This window comes from Oncorhynchus tshawytscha, linkage group LG12 (genome assembly GCF_018296145.1).
Source record: "Oncorhynchus tshawytscha isolate Ot180627B linkage group LG12, Otsh_v2.0, whole genome shotgun sequence".
Classification (NCBI taxonomy): domain Eukaryota; kingdom Metazoa; phylum Chordata; class Actinopteri; order Salmoniformes; family Salmonidae; genus Oncorhynchus; species Oncorhynchus tshawytscha.
Genome location: NC_056440.1, coordinates 21,243,832 through 21,261,583, shown reverse-complemented (window position 1 = coordinate 21,261,583; position 17,752 = coordinate 21,243,832). Strand labels below are relative to the sequence as shown.

At 45.5% G+C, this 17,752-nt stretch overlaps 1 protein-coding gene across 3 annotated transcripts in view; it reads left to right on the top strand.

Moving 5' to 3' along the window:
* The window catches only part of LOC112262700 (semaphorin-4C-like), a 116,870-nt gene that overhangs the window by 85,707 nt on the left and 13,411 nt on the right, over window positions 1-17,752 (top strand). For all 3 annotated transcript variants that reach the window (XM_042331442.1, XM_042331441.1, XM_042331440.1), the window contains exons 3-8: window positions 13,418-13,572; window positions 14,710-14,772; window positions 14,886-14,984; window positions 15,592-15,688; window positions 15,783-15,902; window positions 16,786-16,937. In XM_042331442.1, coding sequence (XP_042187376.1) covers window positions 13,418-13,572; window positions 14,710-14,772; window positions 14,886-14,984; window positions 15,592-15,688; window positions 15,783-15,902; window positions 16,786-16,937 — 686 coding nt within the window. The remainder of the gene's footprint in view (window positions 1-13,417; window positions 13,573-14,709; window positions 14,773-14,885; window positions 14,985-15,591; window positions 15,689-15,782; window positions 15,903-16,785; window positions 16,938-17,752) is intronic.

The window sequence follows — 17,752 nt, the reverse complement described above, 5'->3', positions numbered from 1 at the left end:
ACTACATATGGACCATTAGTGGAATTCCCAATCGGTTAATCTGATTGGATGTTAATTATTTGACTAGGCTACCTGTATTTGACATTGTGTTGTTATTTGCTGAACACTAGATGGTTTAGTTTTATTTTTTTGTAGTGAAACGAGGCTACTCAGGCGAGAACAAAACCTCACCCGAATGTATAGCCCCGTTGGAAAATATAAATGGACTGTTTGAATTATTATTATTTTTTAAATGTGAATCACATTTTTATTTGGCGTACCCCCGACGGCATTGCGTGTACCCCAGTTTGGGAATACCTGTTGTAGAGCATTTAACGGGGAGGCGTAAGCTAAGTGTAAGACAGTATCATCTGTATATAAATGGATGAGAGAGCTTGCTACTGCCTGAGCTGTTGATGTAAATTGAGAAGAGCGTTGGGCCTAGGATCGAGCCTTGGGGTACTCCCTTGGTGACAGGCAGTGGCCGAGACAGCAGATTTTCTTACTTTTATACACTGCACTCTTTGAGAGAGGTAGTTAGCAAACCAGATCAAAGACCCCTCAGAGACACCAATACTCCTTAGCCAGCCCACAAGAATGTTAATAAAAAATAACAGCACACTATTGCTTAGAATCAAGGGCAATGGTGACATCATTGAGGACCTTTGAGGTTGCAGTGACACATCCATAACCTGAGAGGAAACCGGATTGCATACCATAGAGAATACTATAGACATCAAGAAAGCCAGTCAGTTGATAAGTGACAAGTTTTTCCAACACTTTTGATAAACAGGGCTAAATATAAATAGTCATATTGTTCTGTAAACTGCTGGGGGGCCATCACAAAACAGTTATGATTATCATTAATCCATCCTTGCGCCATTCTCTCTCTCTGTCTTTCTCTCTCATTGTCCCTCTCTCAATTCAATTCAAAGGGCTTTGTTGGCATGAGAAACATATGTTTATATTGCCAAAGCAAGGCGGCCAGGCAGCATGAAGTGGGCACTCTTTTTCAGCGAGGTAATTTGTGGAATAAATCTACTTTATTTAATCGTCTTTATGTAGAATTGAACTGCAATCTCCCACTGCTTCAGTCCCTGCCCTGTTTCTGCTTTCATCACCCTCATATCTCCTCCTATCTCCCCTGGTCTTCCACTCATCCTGTTTTTGTGTTAATCCAATTTTAGCATGTTTTCCCTTCTCCTCCCCCATATCTCCTAGTCCACTTCACCCCTCTCTCACCATTCCCTCCCCTAATCTACAGCAATTACACAGCTCTTCCATCTCTCTCCATGTACTCATTGTCTCATGCCTTGACTTTCAATACAATCTCTGAAGTTCCTCTCATCTCCTGATGCAACAACTGGGTTTGTGTGTGTGTCCCCGTTAAACTACTGTTTGTCTGTGTATTTATCTCCATGTGGGTACCTGGGTTGTTCCACCAATTAGGTGCCTTTTGAGTAGTGTAACTTGGTCACCTAATTTTAACATTCTGTCATAAAGAGCGCATTTTCAACTGAATAAAACACATGTTTTCCCATCTAAAAAAAGGAATACTATAGTAAGTGCCTATTAAGTGCCAAATAAAGTAACAGGGTTGACCATAACAGGGTTGACGACTTCATCTTAAATCATCCATAAATTCTCCTGTGACAGAGGGAATGGAAGCTTGTTGTGTGCAACAGGGAAGTGCAATTGAATTCAAGCTTTCACATTTGCTTTATTGTTAAACATGTCTAGCCTGTTTATCTATGGGGAATAGGGTTGATGTGTTATGTGCAACCTGCTTAGTTATCCAACACAAAATAGCCAAAAGGAGTAAAAACCAGCTCCCCTGCTTTTACAATATGATTTACTATTAGACGTTCAATGTTTCTTTTGAAGACTAAAATAAAGGAATAGTTTCACCCTATTAAAACAAGAGTTCAATTCACGTAACAGGGTTGCCCTTAAAATGAGGAACATGTTGTTGTGTTTTTTTTAACCTTAAAGTGAATAATGGAACAGAGGGACGTGTCAAAATGCACAATCTTGGCACTTTAGCAAGATTTAAAAATACATTAAAAAATTTTATGTTATTTTCCATGTGGTTTATATAAAGGACACTCTATTGAGAATAGAACCAAGGTGGCATAGCAGTTCAGACGTCTTTTGTCCTCGTCTTGTCGTGTCCTGTATATATATATATTTACAACTTTTTTTCACATACATTTTATTTTTATTTTCCATCAACTCATCTTCAAAACACTCTCCTGCAACCCGCCTCACCAATTTATATTTATAAAAAAGTATTATTTACCTCAAATCTGTAATCCTCCAAGAAGCTAGCCAGAAACTCCAAGAAGCTAGCCTGAAACTAGCCACAAGCTAATCCAGAAGCTAATCAGAAGCTAGTTCAGAAGCTAGTTAGCTTCTTTACTGGCAAATCGTTAGTATTCAGCTAACCACGGTTTGTGGTCATCAGCTATCCTTTAGCTCGAAAATCTATCGCCAGTTCTGTACGGCGCAGCGCGGCTCGGAACGGAACATACCGGACCAATTTTTCTCTCCATGTCCCTGGATTTCGACTGCTCTCTGGACATTCATACCCGGATCTCACAGCTAGCTAGCTGCTATCCGTGTGACTATCGGCCTTCGTCGATTCCGGAGCAAACATCAATTATTCCGGAGCTAGCCAGCTCCGTCAATCACTCCTGAGTTCCATCAATCACTCCTGGGCTGCAGTCACCTATCCGGACCCGTTTTACTGCCTACGCGGAGCCCCACCGGGCCTTCACAACTGGACTGCCGACGTTATCTACCCGAAGGAGATCCGGCTGGCTCCTCCGTCGCGACGTTACCTGAACGCCCATCTGCGGCCTGCTAACCGTTAGCTGTCTTACCGGCTGCTATCTGAATAGACAATCGGACAATTTATTTATTTTTATTATTATTATGTTTTCTTCTTGGGCCTCTATAACTATATCTATTGTTTTTATTTTTGTTGTTGTGTGATTTGGATTAATCCCCTCTACCACACGGAACCCCACTAATCTACTGACGGAACGCAAGAGGTGGCTAACAACAGACCTCCATCCTATGCTAGCTTGCTACCGATGGCCTGGCTAGCTGTCTAAATCGCCGTGACCCCCAACCAACCTCTCCACTCACTGGACCCTTTTGATCACTCGACTAAGCATGCCTCTCCTTAATGTCAATATGTCTTGTCCATTGCTGTTCTGGTTAGTGTTTATTGGCTTATTTCACTGTAGAGCCTCTAGTCCTGCTCACTATACCTTATCCAACCTATTAGTTCCACCACCCACACATGCAATGACATCTCCTGGTTTCAATGATGTTTCTAGAGACAATATCTCTCTCTTCATCACTCAATACCTAGGTTTACCTCCACTGTATTCACATACTACCATACCTTTGTCTGTACATTATACCTTGATGCTATTTTACCGCACCCAGAAACCTCCTTTTACTCTATGTTCCAGACGTTCTAGACGACCAATTCTCATAGCTTTTAGCCGTACCCTTATTCTACTCCTCCTATGTTCCTCTGGCGATGTAGAGGTGAATCCAGGCCCTGCAGTGCCTAGCTCCACTCCTATTCCCCAGGCGCTCTCTTTTGACGACTTCTGTAACCGTAATAGTCTTGGTTTCATGCATGTTAACATTAGAAGCCTCCTCCCTAAGTTTGTTCTATTCACTGCTTTAGCACACTCTGCCAATGTTCTAGCTGTGTCTGAATCCTGGCTTAGGAAGACCACCAAAAATTCAGAAATTTTAATTCCAAACTACAACATATTCAGACAAGATAGAACTGCCAAAGGGGGCGGTGTTGCAATCTACTGCAAAGATAGCCTGCAGAGTTCTGTCCTACTATCCAGGTCTGTACCCAAACAATTTGAACTTCTACTTTTAAAAATCCACCTCTCTAAAAGCAAGTCTCTCACCGTTGACGCCTGCTATAGACCACCCTCTGCCCCCAGCTGTGCTCTGGACACCATATGTGAACTGATTGCCCCCCATCTATCTTCAGAGTTCGTGCTGCTAAGCGACCTAAACTGGAACATGCTTAACACCCCAGCCATCCTACAATCTAAACTTGATGCCCTCAATCTCACACAAATTATCAATGAACCTACCAGGTACCTCCCCAAAGCCTTAAACACGGGCACCCTCATAGATATCATCCTAACCAACTTCCCCTCTAAATACACCTCTGCTGTCTTCAACCAAGATCTCAGCGATCACTGCCTCATTGCCTGCATCTGTAATGGGTCAGCGGTCAAACGACCTCCACTCATCACTGTAAAACGCTCGCTGAAACACTTCTGCGAGCAGGCCTTTCTAATCGACCTGGCCGGGGTATCCTGGAAGGATATTGATCTCATCCCGTCAGTAGAGGATGCCTGGATATTTTTTTTAAATGCCTTCCTAACCATCTTAAATAAACATGCCCCATTCAAGAAATTTAGAACCAGGAACAGATATAGCCCTTGGTTCTCCCCAGACCTGATTGCCCTTAACCAACACAAAAACATCCTATGGCGTTCTGCATTAGCATCGAACAGCCCCCGTGATATGCAGCTGTTCAGGGAAGCTAGAAACCATTATACACAGGCAGTTAGAAAAGCCAAGGCTAGCTTTTTCAAGCAGAAATTTGCTTCCTGCAACACTAACTCAAAAAGTTCTGGGACACTGTAAAGTCCATGGAGATAAGAACACCTCCTCCCAGCTGCCCACTGCACTGAAGATAGGAAACACTGTCACCACTGATAAATCCACCATAATTGAGAATTTCAATAAGCATTTTTCTACGGCTGGCCATGCTTTCCACCTGGCTACTCCTACCCCGGTCAACAGCACTGCACCCCCAACAGCAACTCGCCCAAGCCTTCCCCATTTCTCCTTCTCCCAAATCCATTCAGCTGATGTTCTGAAAGAGCTGCAAAATCTGGACCCCTACAAATCAGCCGGGCTAGACAATCTGGACCCTTTCTTTCTAAAATTATCTGCCAAAATTGTTGCCACCCCTATTTCTAGCCTGTTCAACCTCTCTTTCGTGTCGTCTGAGATTCCCAAAGATTGGAAAGCAGCTGCGGTCATCCCCCTCTTCAAAGGGGGGGACACTCTTGACCCAAACTGCTACAGACCTATATCTATCCTACCGTGCCTTTCTAAGGTCTTCGAAAGCCAAGTCAACAAACAGATTACCGACCATTTCGAATCTCACCATACCTTCTCTGCTATGCAATCTGGTTTCAGAGCTGGTCATGGGTGCACCTCAGCCACGCTCAAGGTCCTAAACGATATCTTAACCACCATCGATAAGAAACATTACTGTGCAGCCGTATTCATTGATCTGGCCAAGGCTTTCGACTCTGTCAATCACCACATCCTCATCGGCAGACTCGACAGCCTTGGTTTCTCAAATGATTGCCTCGCCTGGTTCACCAACTACTTCTCTGATAGAGTTCAGTGTGTCAAATCGGAGGGTCTGCTGTCCGGACCTCTGGCAGTCTCTATGGGGGTGCCACAGGGTTCAATTCTTGGACCGACTCTCTTCTCTGTATACATCAATGAGGTCGCTCTTGCTGCTGATGAGTCTCTGATCCACCTCTACGCAGACGACACCATTCTGTATACTTCCGGCCCTTCTTTGGACACTGTGTTAACAACCCTCCAGGCAAGCTTCAATGCCATACAACTCTCCTTCCGTGGCCTCCAATTGCTCTTAAATACAAGTAAAACTAAATGCATGCTCTTCAACCGATCGCTACCTGCACCTACCCGCCTGTTCAACATCACTACTCTGGACGGCTCTGACTTAGAATACGTGGACAACTACAAATACTTAGGTGTCTGGTTAGACTGTAAACTCTCCTTCCAGACCCATATCAAACATCTCCAATCCAAAGTTAAATCTATAATTGGCTTCCTATTTTGCAACAAATCATCCTTCACTCATGCTGCCAAACATACCCTTGTAAAACTGACCATCCTACCAATCCTCGACTTTGGCGATGTCATTTACAAAATAGCCTCCAATACCCTACTCAACAAATTGGATGCAGTCTATCACAGTGCAATCCGTTTTGTCACCAAAGCCCCATATACTACCCACCATTGCGACCTGTACGCTCTCGTTGGCTGGCCCTCGCTTCATACTCGTCGCCAAACCCACTGGCTCCATGTCATCTACAAGACCCTGCTAGGTAAAGTCCCCCTTATCTCAGCTCGCTGGTCACCATAGCATCTCCCACCTGTAGCACACGCTCCAGCAGGTATATCTCTCTAGTCACCCCCAAAACCAATTCTTTCTTTGGCCGCCTCTCCTTCCAGTTCTCTGCTGCCAATGACTGGAACGAATTACAAAAATCTCTGAAACTGGAAACACTTATCTCCCTCACTAGCTTTAAGCACCAACTGTCAGAGCAGCTCACAGATTACTGCACCTGTACATAGCCCACCTATAATTTAGCCCAAACAACTACCTCTTTCCCAACTGTATTTAATTTTTATTTATTTATTTATTTTGCTCCTTTGCACCCCATTATTTTTATTTATACTTTGCACATTCTTCCATTGCAAAACTACCATTCCAGTGTTTTACTTACTGTATTATATTTACTTTGCCACCATGGCCTTTTTTGCCTTTACCTCCCTTCTCACCTCATTTGCTCACATTGTATATAGACTTGTTTATACTGTATTATTGACTGTATGTTTGTTTTACTCCATGTGTAACTCTGTGTCGTTGTATCTGTCGAACTGCTTTGCTTTATCTTGGCCAGGTTGCAATTGTAAATGAGAACTTGTTCTCAACTTGCCTACCTGGTTAAATAAAGGTAAAATAAAAAATAAATAAAAATAATAGGCTTTTAAAATTCTATTCAATATTAGTGCACAATTTCTACTTAAAATATCAAAGGGGTGCAAAATGCACTCATTTCATGGAATGACCCACCTGCTTTTGACCAGGGTTTGTGTGTGTATTCTTTTATAGTGGTCTGGTGCTGTACAGTTTAGGTTTCCTTCTTTCTTGGTCTGAATCATTTTAGCCTGCATGTTGCTGCTTCAAAGAGCCTAAAATAGCCCTTTAATTATAGTGCAGTGTGTGAGCTCCTCCATGGTTAGCAGCTATAAGCAGAGCCTGGCAGTATGTCCAGTAAGGCTCTCATTGAAAGGAGCGCTTGCTGACTGAAGAGAGAGGCTGGAGTCAGCAGCATACATGGAGGCACATCAGAGGAGACCTAAAGGAGCTCTGAACCAGCCAAGCCCTGCTCCCTGTTCTGCTGCTCTGGCCCTTCCCTCCATCAGCCTGACCGTGAGCTCTCTGAAGATGGGAGCGAGACATCACAGAGATGGGAGTGGAGAACTCTTATAGCGGAGTGGCTAGCTGAAGTCCCAGAGAGATGGAACACTGGTACTCTGTTTCCATAGAACCCATAGAAGTGACCTTGGCACATCTCAAGAGTTCAACTGTGGAGAGACACAGACCTCTGCTGCCTCACCCACAATCAACATTTTATGTGTTTGCAGTTTTCCCTTTGGTCTGTGGTGTGTGTTTCATCTGTTGAAATCATTAGACCTCTTTGCTCTCATTTCTGTGGCATGTTACTCCTTCTCTCCCCTTCATTCTATTTTCCCTTATTAGTTTAGTCTCTTCTCTTATGTAGGGACTTTAATATCTAGTATCTTTTCATAATACCTGCTAAATCTGACAGAGACCCCTCATTAAGCCACCCTACCACGCAGGCAGTCAGACTGGCCTCAGGGCTGACGCTGTGTGGTGACAGATGGGAAGTGCAGCCTGCCATAGCGACTGGTAATGACAGTGGCACTAATCATTTTAAACAACCGCCTTCAAGCTCTGCAAAATGTTACGTTGTTGTGGGGAAATGTTCAAGTCACTAAGCAGGTACCCCGGAGGGTTGTTTGGGAGTGTGTGTGTTTATGAGTGAATGTGTGTGTGTGTGTGTGTGTGTGTGTGTGTGTGTGTGTGTGTGTGTGTGTGTGTGTGTGTGTGTGTCAACACCAGACCTTTTCTGGCAGGGTAGAACCTAGCAGATGTGCTCTTGGCTCCCTTGAGGATCTCGTCTCTTCTCCTCTCATCTTGTCTCTCCTCATCCAGCACACGCGCCCATACCCTCCAATGTTTATACGCTGCTGCTCTCTAGATAATAACTATATTCCACATTTATTCCCTTCTCCCCACTGCCTATCCCCCCAAGTTTCCCCTCCTCTCTTCCTTATCCTGGCTTTCTATACCTCCATGGTCTCTCTCTTTCTCCGTCCCTCTCCCTCCCCCTCTCTTTTTGTCTTTGACTTAATGTCCTCCAACCCACCACCTCTATAGTTCTGGTTCGTTGCTATACCCTCAAACTAGGCCAGGAAGAAAGTAACGTGATGTCGTCACCATAAATCATAACTCCTCCTGAAGGAGCTCAGGTCTTATTTTTAGAGGAACAGAAATATTATTCAGTTCATGATATCACTTTATTGAGGATTGTCTGACGTTTTGCACATGACTTCCGTTTGATAAGAGCGAGGCACGGAGACGCGACAGGGAACACAGGCGTGGATAATGGAAACTACACTGCATTTTCATTTCCGCTCTATTGGTTTCTTACTGTCTGTGGCTGTGTGTGTTTGTGTTTTACTGCATTGTGTGTGTGTGTGTGTGTGTGTATATGTGTGTGTGTGTGTTGGGAGGATGTGTGTGTGTGTGTTGGGAGGATGTGTGTGTGTGTGTGTGTTGGGAGGATGTGTCTCTGTATTTGTGGGTGTGTATGTGTTGGGAGGATGTGTCTCTGTGTGTGTGTGTGTTGGGAGGATGTGTCTCTGTGTGTGTGGGTGTGTATGTGTTGGGAGGATGTGTCTGTGTGTGTGTGTGTTGTGAGGATGTGTCTCTGTGTGTGTGGGTGTGTATGTGTTGGGAGGATGTGTGTGTGTGTGTGTGTTGGGAGGATGTGTCTCTGTGTGTGTGGGTGTGTGTGTGTATGTGGGTGTGTGTATGCGGGTGTGTGGGTGGGTGTATGTGGGTGTCTGTGTGGGTGTGTGTATGTGGGTGTGTATGTGTGTGTGTGTGTGTGGGTGGGTGTGTATGTGTATGTGGGTGTGTGTGTGTACGTGTATGTGTGTGTGTGTGTGTGTCTCCGCCAGCAGATGTGTGTGTGTGTGTGTATGCGGGTGTGTGGGTGTGTGTATGTGGGTGTGTGTATGTATATATGTATGTATGTATGTGGGTGTGTGTATGTGGGTGTGGGTGTCTGTGTGGGTGTCTGTGTGGGTGTCTGTGTGGGTGTCTGTGTGGGTGTGTGTATGTGGGTGTGTGTATGTGGGTGTGTGTGTGTATGTGGGTGTGTGTGTGTGTGTGTGTGTGTATGCGTATGTGTGTGTGTGTGTGTATGTGTGTGTGTGTGTGTGCATGTGTGTATATGTGTGTGTGTATGTGTGTGTGTGTGTATGTGTGTGTGTGTGTATGTATGTATGTGCGTGTGTGTGTGTGTGTGTGTGTGTGTGTGTGTGTGTGTGTGTGTGTATATATGTGCCACTTTGATGACAGAGAAAGTCATCAACATCCCACTGCTGCTGAACTCTGATAATTATGGCCTCAAAGGTTTTTAATTTGTGACATAAACTATAAATGTACGACGCTTCGATGTGCATTGCCAATCTTAGGTTAAGTGAAACGTGTGTATGTGTTTCAAACTGTATTATCTAGATACAGTGCCTTCAGAAGGTATTCACACTCTTTGACTTTTTCCACATTTTGTTGTTTCTGCCTGAATTTAAAATTGATTAAAAATTGATTTTGTGTCAATGGCCTACCCCCAATACCCCATAATGTCAAAGTGGAATTATGTTTTTAATTATAAATGAAAAGATGAAATGTCTTGAGTCAATAAGTATTCAACCCATTTGTTATGGCAAGCCTAAATAAGTTCAGGAGTAAAAATGTACTTAACAAGTCACATAATAAGTTGCATGGACTCACTCTGTTTGCCATAATAGTGTTGTAACGGTTTTCGTAGGTGGAAGAAGGTGAGGACCAAGGTGCAGCGTGGTACATGTTCATAATTATTTTAATAGAACACTGAAAAATACAAAAACAACAACGTGAACGAACGAAACCGAAACAGTTCTGTCTGATGCAGACACAGAGACAGAAAACAACTACCCACAACACATAGTGGGAAAACAGGCTGCCTAAGTATGGTTCTCAATCAGAGACAACCTGCCCGGTCACCAGCTGCCTCTGATTGGGAACCATACCAGGCCTAAACATAGAAACAGAACACCTAGACATACAACATAGAATACCCACCCACATCACACCCTGACCAAACGAAAAATAGAAACATACAAAGCAATCTACGGTCAGGGCGTGACAGTTCCCCCCCCCCCAAAGGTGCGGACTCCTGCCGCAAAACTTAAACCCATAGGGGAGGGTCTGGGTGGGCATCTGTCCGCGGTGGCTGCTCTGGCGCAGGACATGGACCCCACTCCACCTTAGTCTGGGGCCACTTAGGTGGCGCCTTTGGAGAGGCGACCCTCGCCGCCGACCCCGGACTGGGGACCCTTTCAGCGGGCCCCGAATAAACGGGAGACTCTGGCAGCGCCGGAGTGAAGGGCGACTCTGGCAGAGCCGGAGTGAAGGGCGACTCTGGCAGAGCCGGAGTGAAGGGCGACTCTGGCAGAGCCGGAGTGAAGGGCGACTCTGGCAGAGCCAGAGTGAAGGGCGACTCTGGCAGAGCCGGAGTGAACGGCGACTCTGGCAGAGCCGGAGTGAAGGGCGACTCTGGCAGAGCCGGAGTGAAGGGCGACTCTGGCAGAGCCGGAGTGAAGGGCGACTCTGGCAGAGCCAGAGTGAAGGGCGACTCTGGCAGAGCCGGAGTGAAGGGCGACTCTGGCAGAGCCGGAGTGAAGGGCGACTCTGGCAGAGCCGGAGTGAAGGGCGACTCTGGCAGCGCCGGAGTGAAGGGCGACTCTGGCAGCTCCTGACTGACGGCCGGCTCTGGCAGCTCCTGACTGACGGGCGGCTCTGGCAGCTCCTGACTGACGGGCGGGAGCACCTGGAGGGAGGAGACGGAGAGACAGCCTGGTGCGTGGGGCTGCCACAGGAGGCCTGGTGCATGGAGGAGGCACCGGATGGACCGGACCGTGGAGGCGCACTGGAGGTCTCGATCACCTATCCTGCACAGCCTGTCCTGGCTGGATACTCCCCGTAGCCCGGCCAGTGCGGCGGGGTGGAACAGACCGCACTGGGCTGTGCTGGCGAACCAGGGACACCGTGCGTAGGGCTGGTGCCATATAACCCGGGCCGAGGAGATGCACTGGAGACCAGATGTGCTGAGCCGGCTTCATTACTCCTGGCTCGATGCCCACTCTAGCCCGGCCGAAACGAGGAGTTGCGATGTAGTGCTATGCCTGCGCACTGGGGACACCGTGCGCCTCACGGCATAACACGGTGCCTGCCCGGTCAACCTCTCGCCACGGTAAGCACGGGGAGTTGGCTCAGGTCTCCTACCTGACTTAGCCACACTCCCCGTGTGCAACCCCCCCCCCAATACATTTTTGGGGCTGCCTCTCAGGCTTCCTTGCCAGCCGTGTTCCCTCAAAGAGCTGGCTCCCTTTACCTGCTGCCTCCACCTGTTCCCATGGGAGGCGATCCCTTCCAGCCAGGATCTCCTCCCATGTGTAGGAACCCTTCCCATCCAGAATGTCCTCCCATGTCCATGAGTCCATTCCACGCTGCTCCTGGTTACCACACTGCTTGGTGGGTTGTTCTGTAACGGTTTTCGTAGGTGGAGGAAAGTGAGGACCAAGGTGCAGGGTGGTACTTGTTCATAATTATTTTAATAGACCACTGAAAAATACAAAAACAACAACGTGAACGAACGAAACCGAAACAGTTCTGTCTGATGCAGACACAGAGACAGAAAACAACTACCCACAACACATAGTGGGAAAACAGGCTGCCTAAGTATGGTTCTCAATCAGAGACAACGATAACCAGCTGCCTCTGATTGGGAACCATACCAGGCCTAAACATAGAAACAGAACACCTAGACATACAACATAGAATACCCACCCACATCACACCCTGACCAAACGAAAAATAGAAACATACAAAGCAATCTACGGTCAGGGCGTGACAGTCCCCCCCCCCCAAAGGTCAGGGCATGACAAGTGTTTAACATGATTTTTGAATGACTACTTCATCGCTGTACCCCACACATACCCCACAGATTATCTATAAGGTCCCTCAGTCGAGCACTGAATTTCAAACACAGATTCAACCACAAAGACCAGGGAAGGTTTTCCAATGCTCAAAGGGATGCTCAATGTGGTTGTTTTTTTGTAACCATCTACCAATAGGTGCCCTACCTTGTGAGGGCACTTATTGGTAGATGGGTACAAATCAAATTAAAATAAACATTGAATATCCCTTTGAGCATGGTGAAGTTATTAATTACACTTTGGATATCAATACACCCAGTCACTACAAAGAAACAGTTACAGAGTTTAATGGCTGTGATAGGGGACAACTGAGGATAGAGGAACAACATTGTAGTTACTCCACAATACTAACCTAAATGACAGAGTGAAAATCAGGAAACTTGTACAGAATAAAAAATATTACAGAACATGCATCCTGTTTGCATTGAGGCACTAAAGTAAAACTGCAAAAAATGTGGCAAAGAAATGTACTTTATGCCCTGAATACAAAGTGTTATGTTTGGGGCACATCCAACAAAGCACATCACTCAGTATCACTCTTAATATTTTCAAGCATGGTGGTGGCTGCATCATATTATGTGTATGCTTGTCATCGGCAAGGACTATTGAGTTTTTTAGGATAAAAAGAGTTGGAGCTAAGCACAGGCAAAATCCTCTAGGAAAACCTGATTCAGTCTGCTTTCCACCAGACACAGGGAGATTAATTCACCTTTCAGCAGGACTATAACCTAAAACACAATGCCAAATATACACTGAAGTTGCTTTCCAGGACAACATTGAATGTTCCTGAGGGGCTTAGTTAAATTTTTCTACTTAAATCGTCTTGAAAATCTATGGCAAAACATGAAAATGGCTGTCTAGCAATTCTCAACAACCTACTTGACAGAATTGAAGAATTTAAAAAATAATAACGTGCAAATATTGCACAATCCAGGTGTGCAAAGCTCTTAGAGGCTTACCCAGAAAGACTCACAGCTGTAATCGCTGCCAAAGATGATTCTAACATGTATTAACTCAGGGGTGTGAATACTTATGTAAATTAGATATTTCTGTATTTCATTTTCAATAAATGTGCAAATATTTCTAAAAACATGTTTTCACTTTGTTTTGTGCATAGATGGGTGGGGAAAAAATGTGTGGAATAATTCAAAGGGGTATGAATACTTTCTGAAGGCACTGTATGTGTGTTCCTCTACAGAGGTACTGGACAGCATGGCCAGGTTCCGGGCTCTAGGTGTGTGGAACTACACCATGGTGACTCTAGCAGAACACGAGAGAGTTCTGTATGTAGGAGCTAGAGAGGCCCTGTTCGCCCTGGACCCTAACGACATCAGCAGACAGCTACGACCTCTGGTAACTACACACAGACACACACACACACACACATACACTATGGATGCACACACACACACCTCAGCACGGCAGACATCAACCACAACTACAACCTCAACCCCATAGACCTGCTACAAGAGTGCAGTCAGTTTCTTGTGCAACATTCCTTAACAATGTTGAATGGAATTAAAGTTGCCTGATTCTGATGTCGTTTGTTCAGTGGTGGAGGGGTAACAAAATTATTACATGATTATCTATATGAATGTAATTAGGTAATTAGTCCATAAAAATCTTAGTACACTGAAGGCTTGGAAAAACTTGTTAACGTGCCTCTGTACCTCACATCTTATATCCACTCAGACAAATGCATCTTTGAACAGCAGTATAGAGATTGTTATTTGATTTAACTTTATAATGAGCGTTAATTGGATTGTTGTGTGACTGATAATGAACAACCAACAGTTCTGTGTTGTGAGCATCCCAGTAATAAGCAGCCCACCTGTTGCTTTTCTGGTGTGGTTTAGAGGGATGATAGGGCCACTGGATGCCAACTGCCTCACTATGTCCCCACTCTGCACCTATATCACCATCTGCTGTGTCATCCTCTCATCTCTCTCTCCCACTGTCTCTCTCTCCCCCACTGTCTCTCCCCCCCCCCACTGTCTCTCTCTCCCCCACTGTCTCTCTCTCCCCCACTGTCTCTCTCTCCCCCACTGTCTCTCTCTCCCCCACTGTCTTTCTCTCCTCCCACTGTCTCTCTCCCCCACCCTCTCTCTCCTCCCACTCTCTCCTCCCACTGTCTGTAAATCCATCTCTCTCTATCTCTCCCCACCATCTCTCTCTCTCCTCCCACTGTCTCTAAATGAATCTCTCTCTCTGATCCATCTCTATCTATCTCTCTCGCTATTATCAATTCAATGTAAGGGCTTTATTGACATGGGAAACATATGTTAACATTGCCAAAGCAACTGAGGTAGATAATAAACAAAAGTGAAATAAACAATAAAAATACAAATTAACAGTAAACATTACACTCACATAAGTTACAAAATAATAAAGACATCTCTACCTCACTCTTCCAACTCTCTGTGACTGTCTCTCTTGCACTCATATCTCTCTCTCTCTCTCTCTCTCTCTCTCTCTCTCTATCTATCGCAGATTGAGTGGCCAGCACCACAGGAGAAGAAGAGAGAGTGTTCTGCCAAGGGCAAGAACAACCAGGTACGGATCCTTAAAGTTTCTGTTGACATTTGAGTACTTCATTAGACTGAGTTGATGATTATTGCTATGAATCGTAGAATATTATGCTTCAGTGTTAGTCTCCTCTCCCACAGACAGAGTGCTTCAACTACATCCGCTTCCTGCAGAGCTACAACCACACCCACCTCTACACCTGTGGAACCTTCGCCTTCCAGCCCAAGTGCACCTACATCGTGAGTAGCTCTCAATGGTAGAGTCCCAAATGGCACCCTATTCCCTTCTTAATGCACTACTTTTGACCAGAGCCCTGGGAATAGGGTGCTATTTAGGACCAACAAGGTCTCAGTCACTTCTTGACCTTAAATCTGTGTCTTCAGTCCACTCTGTCTGGAGGTGATATTAGAGTTGATCTGTCCTTGTGGTGGTGTCACAGCTAGCAGCACCAGTGACATGGTGTCATGTCTTCTATCTTCTGTCTGACACCTCCACACCACATCCTCCCCATACGACTGAATCGTCTGTGTCAAAGGAAAGAATATCCCATGCAAACGAGGCAGTGGTATCTGGCTGTGTGTGTGTGTGTGTGTGTGTGTGTGTGTGTGTGTGTGTGTGTGTGTGTGTGTGTGTGTGTGTGTGTGTGTGTGTGTGTGTGTGTGTGTGTGTGTGTGTGTGTGCACCTGCCTGACGGAGATATGATAAGACGGTGTGGCGAGGACTGTGGCTCCTGTTAGAACGGTTGTCACGGACAGACAGAGCCCGGAGCTGTGTTAGTCATGCACTGACCACCTGTGTCTCTGTGTATTTGTGTGTCTCTGTGTGTGTCCTGTTGTCAACCCACAGAATGCTGACCACTTCAGTCTCAACCCTGGCTCCCTGGAGGATGGGAAGGGCAAGTGTCCCTACGACCCTGCCAAAGGCCACACAGGCCTCATAGTGGGTAAGCCATCTATTTCACTCTATTCTACTCTATTTTATTCTTTGTGTAAATGTTATGTAATGGTGCTCATCCTGCCTGCCTCTGTGTCTCCCAGACAAGGAGCTGTACTCTGCCACACTGAATAACTTCCTGGGTACTGAGCCTGTGATCCTGAGGAACCTGGGACAGCAACACTACAGCATGAAGAGTGAATACCTGCCTGCCTGGCTCAACGGTGAGAGAGTGGGGGGAGTATGTAAAGGTTAAATGAAGAGGGGAGGAGAGAGAGGGGGGAGAGGTATGTAAAAAGAATGCAAGGATAGAATGAGAGAGGTAAATGGAGGAATTGAGGGAGAGGGGAAGATGGAACTGAAAGAGTTGGAGAGGGAGATGAGATATAGAGAGGTTAGGGGCTAGCTAATAGGACCTCAGAGGCAGTGAGAGATGGAAAAAGCAGGTGAGTGTGAAAAAGCCTGGTAGAGGGGTGAGAGGTGGAGAGATGAGGTTAGAGGAGTGGACAGGAGTGATACATGAGGGAAGAGGTGTTAGAGAGAGATAATGGAAGATGATGGAAGGGTATTAGATGAGATGAGGTTAGAGGGTAAAACATTACATTATATTAGAGGGAGGGGAGGTGGCTGTGTGTGTGTGTGTGTGTGTGTGTGTGTGTGTGTGTGTGTGTGTGTGTGTGTGTGTGTGTGTGTGTGTGTGTGTGTGTGTGTGTGTGTGTGTGTGTGTGTGTGCGTGTGTGTGTGCGTGCATGTGTTTGTGTGCACATGAGTGTGACCGTGTGGGCATACAGATGTAGGATCTTAATATGAACACTCTTTTGTTGCTGAGGATTTTCCTACATAGAAGGAAATGCTAACTTGTAATGTGTTCAAGCTTCTAATGTTTGTGATTTAGGGTTAGGGTTATCATCCCCTACAACATTATTTTCCTGCTGCAGCAAACTGGCTCAAATTTAGATCCTACATCTGTACGTGTGTGTGTGTGTTCACATCTCATGCTCGTGTGTGTGTGTGTGTGTGTGTGTGTGTGTGTGTGTGTGTGTGTGTGTGTGTGTGTGTGTGTGTGTGTGTGTGTGTGTGTGTGTGTGTGTGTGTGTGTTCTCTCAGAGCCTGACTTTGTGGGCTCAGCCCTGGTGAGGGAGAGCAGTGGCAGTAAGGAAGGTGACGATGACAAGATCTACTTCTTCTTCAGTGAGAGAGCTGTAGAGCTGGACTGTGACACAGAGCTCACTGTGGCCAGGGTGGCCCGTGTCTGCAAGGTAGGCTACACGCATATATGGTTACACACACACAGATTTGTTGTCGGGAATTTTCAGGACTTTTTGGGGAGTAAAAATGTAACAGGAAATGCTCACTTTCCCATGTCATCACTTTATCTTTCCCCAGCTGGAGTGAATGGCAATCTCTGGGTTGATCGATTTTATCTTATTCCTCTGTCACAGTGTGCTCCGTTGTATCTAATGCATAATATGTTGTAATGTTAACCTTAAACCTAACTCCTAACCTTAACCCTAAACCTTACCTAACCTTAACCCTAAACCTTAACCTAACACTAAACCTGATCCTAGCCCTTATCCTAACCCTAAACCTTACCTAATCTTAACCCTTAACCTAATCCTTATTCTAACTCCTAACCCTAATCCTTACCTAACTTTAACCCTTAACCTAATCCTTATTCTAACTCCTAACCCTAAACCTTATCTAACCTTAAACCTTAACCTAACCCTTATCCTAACTCATAAACCTTACCTACCCTTAACCCTTAACCTAACCCTTATCCTAACTCCTAAACTTAACCTTAAACCTTACCTTAACCCTTATCCCAACTCCTAACCTTAACCCTAAACCTGATCCTGATCCTAGCCCTTATCTTAACTCCTAACCCTAAACCTTAACCCTTAACCTAACCCTTATCATAACTACTAACCTTAACCCTAAACCATACCTAACCTTAACCCTTAACCTAATCCTTATCCTAACCTTAACCTAATCCTTATCCTAACTCTAACTCTAACTCCAAACTCTAGCCCTTCTAACCCCAAACCCTAAACCTCACCCTTAAGCATAAAATTGC